Genomic DNA, 15,335 nt, shown 5'->3' with positions numbered 1-15,335 from the left:
GGGTCATAGACAACGAGAGTTGCTCTGATCATAAATATATCCACTTTGCAATTAATACCGACACAAGCATCACTATCCTTAAGCGCTACAAGATCCCAGGCAATAAACTGCGTGCATTAACAAAGGCTTTCTCGGATACCCTACAGAGTGAAGAAGAAGTAATAGACCAAATAAATATCCCAGAGGGATTAGACACTTATACAGATCATCTCCTCAATACATTGCGATGTATTTGCGACAAGCTCCTGAAGACTCGCACTGCTAAACGCATACAAGGCATATGCTGGTGGACTAAAGAACTACGCCAATTACGGCAAAAGTGCAGAGCCCTAAGACGGCATCTCCGAGGTGTAATGGACGAAGCCACCAAAATGGCATTGCTGACCACATTCCGCAGGGAAAGGGCGCATTATAAAAAATGCATACTACGAGCCAAAGTCAATAGCTGGCGGAAATTTTGCACAGCTAATACCAACGTCTATGGAATCCTGCATAAACTAGCTACAAATAAAGTTTACAAGCCTGACCAGCTTTATGCCCAAGCAGCCAATAACTCAGACACCACCAATCTTGCAGAAACCACAGCATCTGCTATCCTTAATGCAGTTTTCCCAGCAGATAACCCGGATGATGATTCAGCAGAACAACAGAAGATACGGGACAACCATTCCATTCCTAACACACCAGACGACATTCCCTTCGACTCAGCTGAAATACAGCAAATCTTCCGTTTTCTTCCCATAAAAAAGGCTCCGGGACCAGACGGTCTAGACTATGCTATAATAAAGGTGGCTTACACATCCCGCCCTACCTTCTTCGAGAAATATTTCAGCAAGCTCTTAAAATACCAGATCTTCCCAACTGCTTTCAAAAAAGGAGAAGTGGTCCTGTTCCTGAAGAAGCAGAGATCCCCAGATGACCCAAGCTCGTTTCGGCCAATTTGCCTACTTTCGTCTCTGGGAAAAATTTATGAAAAATTACTGGTAAACAGACTTAAATTCCATCTCGAGCAGACCAACTTCCTCAGCCCACGGCAATACGGGTTCCGAACTGGCTTGTCAACCACGCATGCCCTGAGTCATCTTAAAGATAGCATAGAACAAAATAGAGGCAGAAATCTTCACACGGCATTCATATCCCTGGACCTGCAAAGCGCCTTTGACACCCTCTGGTGGCCTGCTATAAAGCAAGCACTTAGAGAGGCACAATGTCCCAAAAACATCTTTAACATCATCACGGACTATCTACATGCACGTAGCCTCATAGTAGCCAACAACAATGGCCTCACTATCAAGCGGCAGGAAAGAGGGTGTCCACAAGGCTCTTGCGCCGGTCCGTTGCTCTGGATAATCACCTTTAACTCCATACTACAACATGAATGGCCTTTGCACACAGATATTATAGCATACGCCGACGATGTAGCCCTTCTGGTGTCTGGCCGCACAAGAGATGAACTGGAACGGAATGCCACAGAAACCTGCTCGATATTCACGGACCTATGCAATAAACTTAAGTTAACCATCTCTCGGCAAAAGTCCGCAGCCATCGTAATTCCACGTCCTGGCACAAATCCCACAAGACGTCCATGTATAAAGCTACTGGGCAAGAACTTAAAAATAACGAAGACGATTAAATATCTAGGAGTCACTTGGGATCAAAGACTCACCTGGTTACCGCACCTCCAAGAAATACGTACAAAAACATCGACCATCGCAAGGAAAGCCAGGCAATTTCAAGGGAGAAATTGGGGACAAAACCCCCATATCAGGAAACTATTATATCTGACAGTGGCAGAGAGAATAATTCTCTACGCAGCAGTCATATGGGCACAACCAATGAACAGCCGAAAGACCAAGCTACTGACCACAATTCAACGGCCGTTTGCATTAAACATCTGCGGAGGTTATCGCACAACAGCGTCCAGCGCCGCCACGATACTTGCAGGCCTGATGCCATTACACATAAAGGCAGAGGCAGAGGCTACCTATGTACGAATCACTCATCACAGACAAGAAGCCACATATGCAGGAATTACGTTCAGAACAACAGACTATGAACTCCCTGGCAGTGTGCAACACATCCACCGTGCCATCAAAGGTAGAGGGATCCATGTCAAAATCCAACATCAGCCATCGCACTCCAGACAACGCACTTCCTGTGCGATTACACAACTGTTCACTGATGGATCAAAACATGATCAGGGAGTGGGCTGCGCGTTTGCTCACTACGAACATGGCACACTAGTAAAGGAATGGAAAGGACATCTCACTAACAGCAATAGTATTTTCCAAGCAGAGGCACTAGCAATATTGAATGCGCTACGACATGCCCTCAACCTTTCCCTTACCAATGCGACTTTTTACACAGATAGCATGTCAGTGCTACACGCACTCAGGGATCATCACCACACTTCACCCATCATCATAGATATACAGCAACTTTTACGCAATAATCATCAAGCCCGCTTTAACATGGTATGGGTAAAAGGACACTCCGACAACGAAGGGAATGACGTCGCAGACCGACTGGCTAATGAGGCTGCCAACAACATCCACGCTCAAACTATAAGTGCCCCTACCCCCGTCTCACACCTCAAGAAAACTCTGCGTAACATCTGTAAAGAAAAGTGGCAAGAAGAATGGAATAGTGGCGACACAGGGAGAAGGACGTATAACTTCCTACCAAAGGTAGACACGGAACGTCTTATAACAATAGCCCCACTGACACAGTACATAACGGGTCATGTCCCATTTCCATCTTATTTTATGCGTCATGGCATCTCAGCATCTGACAATTGTGTCTGTGGCATGCTAGGTTCTCCCGAGCACTATCTATTTGACTGCAGTCTAACAACAAACCACCACTTACCACATCCAACGAATGATAGAACACTTTACTATCGTTTCATAATCAAACACCCGCCAGCTATAAGGAGCATCTGCGCAGTTGTACAGCAAATCAACGCCCTAGGGCAAGACATTTTCGAGCCACAGTAGCATGGTACTGCAGACAATGTACTCAACTATTAGATATTCGCAGTATGTACACATTCTGTAATACACATTCCACATTCAATTTCGAGCCTCGTGTTAACATCTGCTTTCAATAGCCACCAACTTGCAGATATAATGTTACTGACATGTTTATCAGTGTGAAGCACTGGGCACCCAATGGAATGATGTGTTATCGTAAATCGAAATATATAATATCCGTACAATGCACGAATGTAGTGTATGCAACGAAATATGTAATTCATGCAACAGAAGCCCCTAATGAAAGTATGTACATTATGTATTATGGGAACTGAGCATATCTCCGCACAGCACTACTGCTTTACGCACACCTTACTATGTCTTATATGTTTCCTCTGAGTGTAATATTTGCATTTATGTGCTCTACGTGTTTCCATATGTATTCTATGTGTCATGATATGTATTTTCGTGTGTGTTTCTATGGCTTTATGTTACGTAATTACGAGTGTGTTTTTATGCTTTTACGTTTAATTTTGTATATCTATGTGTTTCAGCTTATATGAGTGTTTTAGTGTTTTAATGCTATCCTTTATATTCTTTCTAAGTTACTTTGTGTTATTAACAACGTTCTATGTAAACACTACCCGACATCTAGCCCCTGTATGGCCATGTAAACTCCTGGTGCAGCCTCACGGGGCTCCAGCGAGTTGCTTCTTCGAGATAGTGGAGGACGTGGAACATATGCCTGTTTACCTATGTTATACGTCAGGCGTCCCCGTCCTCCGTCACCTGTATGAAAAGGCGTTCTAAAAAATTGCTTTTATAATTGCTCCCTTGATGAAGTTTGCCATCTTGGCGCACTTTATGACGAATTGGCGATATTCGTTTTTTCATAATAGCTTCATGTAAAACATGCTCGTTGTTAACACTGTTATTACATCCAATTTCGGAAATTAAATATCCAAAATTGTTTCTTCTGTCTCTGAATGACATTCAGTTATTTTTCTTTATTTCAAAATGTTCTTAAGTTATTGTTCTTGTTTTTGCTATGGCTAAGAATTTTATCCAAAAAGAAAGTAAAATACAATTTAAAAGAATATTTGACCAGTAAGCTTTTATATAAAATGGATTTGATAATTAATGAACTAAAAGGAGAAAAAACTTTGTCATATAGTTTAATGGGAAAAGTATATTAAGTAATTCTCTTTACGGAATTCGTGTCTAAATTTTAATAATAATAGTAATAATAAAAGTGTGTGGCTCCCAAGATAAATTAAAAAGGGTAATGGCTTACATATTTGACAATGATATTAAATTGATAGAAAATTTTAAAAGATTTCATGCATACGTCATTATCTCTTTTAATTAATGTAAAAATCAGTTGAAAAAGTTAAATTCATTTAAATTTTTATATATGTTAATTTAATGCTATTAATTTGAGAAAAAATTAGATCAATTTAGGCGCCTCAGGCTTCTATTATTTGCGATATAAAACTGTAAATGAATTCTGATGCTGTAAAGAGAATTATTTAATTTGTTATTCCCAGTAAACTATATATTAAATTATTTTTCCTTTTCTTGTTTGTGTTATCCTATCCAGTTTAAAGAAAAGCTTCTTGTATACAAACTTTCTTTTCAATTGTATTTTATTCAAATATTTATTGTTATTATTATTTGAATCTTCAATGTTTCACTTAATATTGAAAGCAACTGAGAGGGAAAAAACTCCCTCCAAAAAGGCCACATTTCTTTGTTCACGCTTTGCATCGCAAAGTCTTTTCTTTTTTATTCCGAGAATAGCGAAATCTTTTCTTCGAATTCTTTTCGTATATCTTTAACCCACGCAATTGCTTCTCGCAGAACAAAAAAGCACTTTTTGTCCTCATTTGAAACAAGTTCCTGTAGTTTACCGAAAAACAATTTTGTTTGCAGATGTTTTAAAACTGCCTGTTCCACAATTTATTTTTTGGTTCGTTCCAGAAGCCCACGACGCCCTACACCACTTCAGCTGCAAGATGCTGGCTTCGCGGCACTGCACCGAGTGTGGATACAAGCCGCCTCTTCCCGAATGATCCTTCTGCCCATCTGGTGGCCTTCCCTGCCCTGCCGCCGCCCCCTGGAAATGACCACCACCACCACCTCACAAAACCACAACTGGACTATTTGTAGAACTCGACTTCTTTGATTTGGGAACCATTCGAGAGCACAACAGAATTCGCTTCGTCAAGAATGATCGGATCAGTCATTACCGAAATCGATTTGTCTTTTCTCCGGCGAGACAATTTTCTAAAGATAGGAAGTAGCTGTAATTTCTAGAGATAAAGAACTAGTTATAAAAAAACGTTAGTTGCTCTAATCCATTTTCAATAGGATCGGATCGAAAAGAGCAAGCAAGTCTTTCCATGACAGGTATTCACGTAACTGAATTCACAAAGGAAAAAGAAAAAAACATTTTCGTTTCTGCTCTTTAACATTGTATAAACAACAATATCTAATTTGGAAAGGAATAATTTGTTTACAATAGCTACAGAAAGCCCACTGAATCTTTTGATTTTGTAATTAACAAACTACCTGTTCAAATACATGCATTACAATCTTCCTTCTTGCATCGTGATTAGCTTAAATTATTGTATCTCAAGTTCTGTTTATTTCCTGCATTTTTGAATTTATACTTTATCCTCTCAATTAAGTATTGCTGAAAAGCTAAGGCTTCAACAGAAATACTAGAATTCTAATTAAAACGTATTTCTAGACTAAAATGATCAGATGTCGCGAATGCGAATTTCTAAAGTGCACATTGGTATGTTAACCATGGAAGTGGCTTCTAAAATGCGCCAATGGGAACGAGTTTTGCAAATGAGTTGCAAAATTCGTTCACGCGATGTTTGCGAACATGCTTCTTCAACTCCCGAAGTGCAACTAACAAAAGAGAAGTCAGTAATAAGATAAGACAAGGCGAAAGAGGTCAAGTTATTGGCGCCCTCTATTAATGAAAAAGGAAAACAACTATGAAATAATGTAACTAAAAGCTGAGGGTAAAGACGGATTAAAACTGGCATAGTTAACTAGAACTCAAAGATTTTTATGAATGTGAAATGTCTCTAGAAAATCTAATTATCAAACGGAAGATGATTTTTTTTCACAATCTTCGCTGCAGACAAATGGGAAATGCGATTTTTCTCTCCAATTTTATTCACGGAGGAGAAAACGACCCGAAAGTTCAATTTCTGTATTTCTCCCATAGTATTCTGTATTTTTTCACGTGGTGTTTTGGATTTTTGTCTTCTGTCAATGAAATTTGCAGTTCCATACTTACAGACGCTTTTCCGGATATGATTCAGGATTCCTTGTCAGTGTTGCTTATTTTATATTCAAACTAAGAGAGCCTTAAAATTTCGCGCTAAGAAACATGAGGTACATGTTAGGAAAAACGAAACACATAAATCCCCTGTTGACCAATACTGTTGGTCAGAAAATCACGTTTCCTTATTTCTGCAGCCAAAATCATTCTAAAAACGTCCTCCGTTGGCGAATTAAGTTTTCTAGAGGTGTTTTACATTCATAAAAAAATCATTCAGTTCTATTTAAGAATCCCAACTCCAATCCGCCTTAACCGTCGACTTGTTATTTCATAGTTGCTTAATTAATAAAGAAATTATTTCATAGTTGTTTTCATTTTTCATCAATAGAGAGCGTCAGTAGCTTAAAGTCCCTCTCATTCTTTCGCCTTATCTTATCGAGATCTGTACAGTTCTTGTAACAGAAAAATAATTTCATTCGCCTCTTTAGCACAGACTTTGATATATATCAGGTTCAAAATGATAAGGAATACGCATAAATAAATTTCGGCAGACACATTTGAAATTTCTTAAATCCAAAATCTCAGTTTCCTTTCTCATAATTGCAAAATCGACCTATAACATGTTTCTAACCAACTTTTAATTTTATTTCTTACAAATGGAAATTTCTTACACAGGAGTTTCCTGTGAAGAGAGTCGAATGTATTGATTATTTCGAAGAGAAAATGCATTATGATTTCCGCATCCAATATTGTTTTATGCTGTTTATGTTGTTAGATGTCCATCTAACAACAAGGGAGCATAAAAATTAAATAATTAATTTTTTTAAAGAATGGAATACTCTTTGGACCTTTGAAATTCCCTCTTAAAATTAGTAATTGGCTGCCGGTGACTTCTTACTAAATAATAAGAATTTTGAACAGGCCTTAAAATATAAAAACAGTTTAAGATACTATTACAACTGCTGGAAAACGTTTTAAAATATGAAACGAAAATATAATTTTAACAGTAAGAAATTCTCTCTTTCCATGTTTATTTCATAATGCATAATGAATTCTAATAAAAGTTCTGGAAAATGAAATACACAGATATTTTCTTTGTAACCATTTCTGCATTTTTAATTACTGTAAATGTTATGTAATATCAGATCACTTTCCTTTCTTTACTTTAAATGAGCAACATGTATAAAATCTCCGAATAAATCCAATTTCTAAAGAACTTGTAAAAATGTTTACTCTTTAAAAAATAATTCTTTGTAAATAATATAGCATTTTTTTCTTTCTGAAGTATGTTATTGTATTGTTCTTCCTTTCAAATAACGTTTATGTAAAAGATACTAGGCTTTCCTTGTAGAATACTTTAATATCGAATATCAAATTATGTTTCCAAGCCATGGTGTAATCATTTACTTGTTGCTGTTTTTTTAATAAAAATACTGAATATTTACGATCTGTTTATTCTCTTATGCCAAGCCCTTCTTTATAGTTCTGAAATGAACTGTCTTAGCATTAAATTCAATAGAATATGATTTTAAAATTTATGCATTTCAACGAATGATACAAGAGTAATTCCATGAGCACACTTATAGCATTTCAAATAGAACTAGGTCTCATTGCAAGCCAGTGATTTCCTGCAGTTGTAAGTTAAACATAATTACGTTATAAGGTATTTCTCCCGCATTTTCAGCATGCCTCTGTGGTGTAGTGGTCAGCACACTCGACGCTTATTCGAGAGGTTAGTGATTCGAGTCCCGGCGAGGGCAATGTTTTTTTTTTTTTTTTTTTTTTTTTCCATCTCTTCTGTTTCCAAAAATTCCTAATGTCTCTACAGCGTATTAAACTATGCATATTTTAAGAGCCACGTGCTTCCCACGAATTCACTTAGCTAGTATTCTTAAACACTAAAAGCATAGACAAGAAATAAAACGAAAGATTTGTTAAAAGCTACGTCCTGTAACACCAACTATTAAATAGAAAAGAATGTGCATGTATGTATGCATGTGTGTATATTCCTCATATTGCAAAAAAAACGGTGGCACCAGATTTTGAATACACCTACTCTTTCACCGAAACTTGCCTACCTCGAAACTCACATTTTAAATTTCGATTTTTTTTTTTCTTTTTTTTCCTATTTTGTGTGAATTCAAAGTTCCTAATAATTTCCTATTTTGTGTGATTTAATTATTTTCCATTTTATTAAAAACTCAGCGGTTTAAAAAAAAAGTGTATTTCCAATCAGTATTGTCTTTCAAATTCGATTATAACTTTAATTTCAACTTTTAATTTAACTTTTGACTTCAACTAACATATTTGTCTTTCAACTTTGATTAATAAACTCTGCGATTTAAATATATATCTATATGTATATATGGAAAGTTTTCTTATTATAAATTATTATGAATTATTGGTTTATTACTTTTTTATATTATTATACTTTTTTTTATTGTGGAATGTATTAGTGCAGTTCTCAAAGGTCAGTTGCCTTATGCAAGGAACGGAGGCCTTTTCAAGTAACTGCCTAGGCACCCTGGACCACCAGTGCAGAAAACACACTGATTAGTTTAAGAGGACAGCCCTGTTGATGGATATGTTTGCTTAGAAGTATTGCGAGGCCTTCCAGTTTAGTAAAATCAGGAATTGTAAATGAAAGTTAATAACGGTGAAACCATAATTTCTGAAACTGTTACTCCTATTATATTTATGGAGTTAAAATATAATTTATCAGTATGAAATTATAGTATCATATATATTTATGTGCGTTACATTTAATTATAAGTAATGATTATGTAAAAGTTTTATTTTGTGATATTCTGTGATAACAAGAACCTTACCGGAAGAATTATGATTATGTGAACTCTCAAACACAAAGAACTTTTGGACTAAAATGCTGAAAAATTCAATAGGTCTCTAAAAATTAAAAATTTATTTTAAAAAATTGATATTTTTAAATTATACTTACTTTTTAAATTATACAGGATCAAAGCTTTATGACTTTTTTTTTTTTTTTTCCCCATTTGCCAGTGCTTTAACGCTTTTTCTTTAAAAAGGGCTTCTCTGTCGCTACACCTTTTTCTTCTTGAAGGGGGGATATGTAAGAAAAATAAAGAATATGTAAAAGATTAAATTAGCAGCGTAAATTAATTTCCCTTCTCTATTCTAAAAATAGCAACATCTATTTGCACTGCGTCATTTCGAGAAAAATTTATGTCATATGACTCTTACGTAATTCTGGTGATGTAAATTTAACTAAAACAGCAGCCAATAATTATTTTACAGCAATATTAACTATCCAATCAAAATGCTTTGAGAACCAAAACTAACTCAGTTTGACTTAAGATTTCATCCTGAACATTTAGCACTTTCATTCTAAGCTTTGGCTTAGCTGGACTGCTGTCTGCCTGCTGCTGCTTTCTTGCTACAAAGTTATCAAAAATGTAAACTTTTTCGAATAGGCACATTTAATGTGCCGACTTGTCTGTAGCCGCAATATGTTACTGAAAATAAAATTGAAGATTTAATCTTCCTTCGCCTCCAATTTCCTAGTCATTATGGATCAACACTTCTATGCCATCAAAATTCCTACTCCTGAAATATATATATATATACATAAATATATTTAAGCTCCTAGAAATAAGTATTTTTATCTTTCATGCGCTAGTGTGTCGATATTCAGAAGAAAGTAAGAAATTTATTTTTTCTTCCAAATTTAATCTACGCAGTTTTTTTTACGAGTATCTCTATCATTATTAAATAATAAGTGAAGGCATGAAATTTAACTAACCGAACTCATTGAAATCATTACATTTTTTTTTTCTTTTTTTTTATAATTACTACTATTATTTTATGCGGTTAGCCCCACAAGCAACTGGTACAACTAAAAGCAGGGGAAGAATGATAGTTTGGGCTCGGGAGCTTAGGGTTGGGAGCTAACAGGAAGCTCCCGAGAAGGAATGGTGAGCAGGGAGGGGGGGGAAGGCTTATCGGACAACAGATGTGGGTAGGGAAGTTGCTATGTTAAAAATAAAGGCGTACATTATTTTTTTTTAATTTGTTAATTTAGGTATTTATTAGACATATGATAACTTGTGAACTTGCCTATTTATGTAAAGTTCTTAAAAACACATAGCAGGTACGTGTTTTGAGTGATTATTACTAGTCAGAGAAGAAACAAGCGTGTACTTGGTTTTCTTAACTTTTTTTTTTTTTTTTTTGGTGATTTAGGTATTTATTAGACATATGATAATTTATAAACGTACTTGTTTATATTGAGTTCTTCAAAACAACTAAAATACTTACTTGATATCAAGTAAGTTGTCTTGATATCAAGTAGGTGTTTTAAATGACTCATATAGATGTCAAAGTATGAAATTCGGCATTCTATAGAATATTTATGCATTTTATAGAACGCCGAAAACTAGCTGACAGTTGTAGAGACATTAGCTTATTTCGAAGCAGAAGTGGAAGCATGAGCTCGCCGGGACTCGAACCACGGACCTCTCGAATACGCGTCGAGCGTGCTGACCGCTACACCATGAAAGCATGCTAAGACGGGGAAGGGAGAAATACCTTATACAGTGTTTGGAAACAATTAAACATTTGACACACTGCCAAGGCATTATATAGAATGTCAAATGACAAACCAGCAATGTATGAAATGCATTTCCGACGCGTTTTGAATAATCTAAACTATCTACCAGAAGTTAATAAATGATGTAAAAATAACAAAAATGGCCACTAAGAAGAAACCACGGTACTATTGATTGCCGAATAGCTATGATGTGACGTTTATGGAAAACAAAATTGATCTCATTTATCCTGTTAAAGAAGATATCAGTACTATACAGTATCATGTCACGGTCTTCGAGTTATTTGACGTAAATCATGAAACTCATTTGACTGTTGGACACTGATGTCGTGACGGAATGTTGAAAGAACTTTCAACCAAATACAAAAACGTTACATGAAATGATAATGAACTGGACATCCACTACTATGAGCCTTGCCCCCCCCCCCCACAAAAAAAAGTATTAAAAAGGGTATTGTTTCGAAACCTGTGACTTTTCTCTGAATTTAATTCCCGTTGTCAGGTAAATCGTACCGATTTCCAGTTTTAGATAGAGAATACAAATTTATTACGGTGTACCCAAGATCTTTTCACTAATTTTTTTTGCGTATTCTAAATTTTGACTTTTTTAATGGCAGTCTTTTGTTAATTTTTTCAAATAACATTTACCTTTTTGAGGAATGAACGTCTTTTAAATAATAGTTTTTCATACGAACATTTGTCACGCTATAGAATGTCTATGTATTATATACAATGCTTTCATAAAGTATATGATTCTCAGGTTTAATACTCTGCTTGAAAGCTATTTTCGTGAAACAGATATTACTACATAATAAAGCATTTCCCTCTTTGGAAAATAATTATATTTTTACTTGTATTTATCCTATAATTGAATATCGACAACCCTGTTACATATGATAGGTTTCATATACACAATAAAGACAACTTTGAAATCAAATAATGAATTTATTAAAATGCAAATAATATTCTGTACTATAAAAGACATTTGATAAATGATATATCATAAAAAGAACTGAAGATTAACTATATACGTATAATAAAATATTAGAAAATTTGATCTATACCATAATGTCCATATGCGAGACTATTCACTCCGTCATTTAACAAAAGTCGTTTGTCATTTAACAAAATAAAAATAAATTCACTTTTCTCAAGAAAATCGTCCTCAGAGAATGCTTACGACTTCCAATATTGATCATGTTGTGACTAGGCAATTTTTTTTTGAAAGGCTGTTTCTATAATCCTCGTATTTTATATCACGCCGAATTAGAGGTTTTAAAACTCCTTTTGTAAATTAAATCCTCAATTTCTCGAAAAATTGAGCTTTTAGAGAGCACATTTTACTTTTCAACCCAATGAAAGGAATTCAGTGGTAATGTTTCCGTTCAATTCATTTTTTTATCTTTCCGATGACCTTTTTATTTGCCTGTCTATGTAGAGGGGGTTCTGTAGGATAATCGGGCGTGTCGTATATATCAGCGGTCGTCAACTCCTAGAACTTCACGGATCACTACCTATATAATTTTATATTTGGCGGACCTCTAATAAAAAACAAGAAAGTACAGAAAGCTTCACATTTCCATATCACTCAAAAGGAACTTCACGAAAAGCAAGAAAAAACCGGCAAACGCAAAGCAATATCAATAAACTGAAAGTGTTATGCCGCCAATTTTTAATTATTGTAAAGATAATAACCATCGCTTACTCAGCAATGGCGCCATCGATCAACAGTTAGACAAAACAAAAACGGAAACTTCCAGTGATGCAGTTATAAACAAGAATGCAGATGGTTCTCATAAAAATCCATCAACTTTCCTATTGACACGGAGAAAAACTGTTTGTAAACATACGTTTGTAATTCAAAAGGAAAGAGAATTCCAGTTCTCGCTATTATTGAAAATAGCAGCATATCCGTGGATGCCAACTCTCACTTTCAAATGTCGCTATATACACCTGCAAAAGTAGCTAAAACGTCGCTAAATTCATTGAAGGAATTTCGTTAAAATAAAAAAAAAATCTGATGTGTACACCACATGACTTCCTTGTACGGAATATTAAAATATACGCATTTTTTCTTGCATTTCATTTAAACATATTGGATTGAATTAAATCTACTTCGCCGAGAGCGCACAAACCACAATAGAGTAAATGCATTCTTTAAAATTCACTCTAGTATTTGTTTACCATAGCGACACTCTGGCGCTAGATTCATTTAACAGTATATTATATTTCGTTCATATTATAACTCATAATGCACAAAATTTATATCATTTAAAGAATAGAATTATCTAATCGTTGCCACATGTTCTATTCATATACTATAATAAAGATAGAATGATGTATAAAAGAAATTAAGCAAACAAAACAAAAAAAAACAGTTTTTCACAGACGATTGAGTATTTCTCATTCAATTAACTCAGTTCTCACTTCGCGAGAAGGCAAAAATACATAAAAACTCAAAATATCTATATTAAAAATTACGAAGTAAATCTTAAACACTTATTTCCTCGAAAATATTCCAGAAACGATTAAGCATGATTTAATTGGCAATAATAAATGAAGGCGTTATCTTTGTTGTTACGAAGCTAAGTTTCTCTAGATAGGCAACAAATCCACTAGTCTGCTGTTTCAAATGTAAACAATCAATGGCCGCCATAAAAAAAAAGCCTTAGCGGCACTTAGACAACTTTAAAATTGTTGATAATTCTAAAAATATTGCATACAGATTTACTAAAGGCACAAAAACCTTAACCGGAAGATAAAAACAACATAATTCAATCATTTTTAAAGCAAAAAAATGCACAATTTGCAAACATATACGAATAAAGAAACTGAGATCACTGAGCCGGGTAACAGAGTGGACATATATATAAATATATTTATATACGTTTGGTGCGGCCGATTGCAATCAAAATACGAGGTGCACATCTACATGTTATAGCAGTCCTACATACAAAATTTCAACGTTCGGAGGTTACTCGTTTTTGAATTATGCGAGATACGTACGTACGTACGCACGTACGTACATACGTTCGTACAGACGCCACGAAAAATTCTCTTCAGAATTAATTTTAAAGCAGTTTTATCATTTTTTTTGAAGGAAACGAGTCTTTTATTCTGTCCTTGCGTACAGATATCACGCAAAAACATCGTTAAATTGCATTCGATAGCGGTCAAAATGGATATTTTCGTTGAAATATGCTGCCTGAAACTTTTCACGATTACAATACTTCCTTTTTACTTCGTACAAGGAAGTAAAAAGTATAATTCATCTTCCAATATAGGTTGTGTTACTTGTCACTTTTTAAACTAATTCTTCATAAAAGTATAAATAATGTCCCGTTATTTTGCGCAACATCAAAACGATTTCACGGACCACCAGTTGGCGACCGCTGGTATATATGCAAATCTTTTCGCATATTCTGATAGAAATCTTGACATCAAATTTATTATAACAGAGAATATGTGTCTGTGAAAAAAAGGTGTACATTTTTTCCATACTTCACTTTCATGTAACCGTAATGAAATTTTTACATATGTGGTATAGAAATGTCTAAATTTGAAAATCCTCGTATATAGATCGATTTAAATTTAGCGTCTTAATTTCCATTTTTACAATTACTAAATCATTGTCAGAAATTGAAAAAGATTGAAATACAGTAGAAGCAATGTGCTTTTTTTAGCCTTTCTTTTGCCATTCACAAGTTTAATATCGATATGAGCTCTTAAGTTCTCCCTAGTCTTTCCAAAAACAGCGTTTTTTATCAACTTGAAAACTTCTTTTTCGAAAGCAGAGTTGCAGTTTTTCCTTTGATTAGTGTTAAATTCTATGTGTGGGTATTAACCAAAGTGACTACTCAAACACGATAATTTAAGGCACCTTTCTTAACTTTAAACCTAGTTTGAAATGGAATTTTAAATTTCTAAACAGTAGACCCCCTCTTAAGTGGCCTAAATGAGACAAGGGTTAAGCTGTTAAAACGGAGAATGAGGGAAAAAATGATAGAAATGCACTTTTTTATAATTCATTAAACACAATTATTAAATATGTCAATTTATTATAAAAGTTTTACATTATTAGCAGGAATGTTTGAAAAATTGTCATTTTTTCCCTCTGATGGTTGGAAATTCACGCTGCATAATTCCCCCCCCTTTTTTTTAATCAATGAAGCTCATGCCTGCTGTTTCCCGTATCCGCCTGTCTCTCTCTTTTTTTTTTTTTTTTTTTTTTTTTTTTTTTTTTTTTTTTTAAGTTTATTTTTCCCCGTATTTAAAATGCGTAATTGCGTAATTTTAAATTTTTTGTACTTAAATTAATTACAGACGGTTAAAGAAGAGATCCAGTTAAATAGCAGCCAGTTAAGAAGGAATCTACTGTAATAAACAATATAATGTTTAGAAGGTATTTTCTCCTTCTTTTTTGCATGCCTTTTTGTTGTAACGGTAGCACACTCGGCGCGTATTCGAGAGGTTCAGGCTC

The 15,335-nt window shown here is 34.7% G+C and overlaps 1 protein-coding gene across 4 annotated transcripts in view; it reads left to right on the top strand.

Annotated features, from left to right (window-relative positions):
- Positions 1-7,690, top strand: part of fuss (SKI family transcriptional corepressor fussel) — a 337,279-nt gene extending 329,589 nt beyond the window's left edge. For all 4 annotated transcript variants that reach the window (XM_085810407.1, XM_085810406.1, XM_035356880.2 and 1 more), the window contains exon 8: positions 4,953-7,690. In XM_085810407.1, coding sequence (XP_085666533.1) covers positions 4,953-5,141 — 189 coding nt within the window. In that variant the 3' untranslated portion in view covers positions 5,142-7,690. The remainder of the gene's footprint in view (positions 1-4,952) is intronic.
- Positions 7,691-15,335: the final 7,645 nt, after the last annotated feature.

The sequence above is a fragment of the Stegodyphus dumicola genome, chromosome 2 (assembly GCF_044657685.1).
Source record: "Stegodyphus dumicola isolate Sdum_Otavi_A_Nest chromosome 2, ASM4465768v1".
NCBI lineage: Eukaryota > Metazoa > Arthropoda > Arachnida > Araneae > Eresidae > Stegodyphus > Stegodyphus dumicola.
Note: the sequence above shows the minus strand (reverse complement) of the source record. Positions and strands in the feature narration are given on the sequence as shown.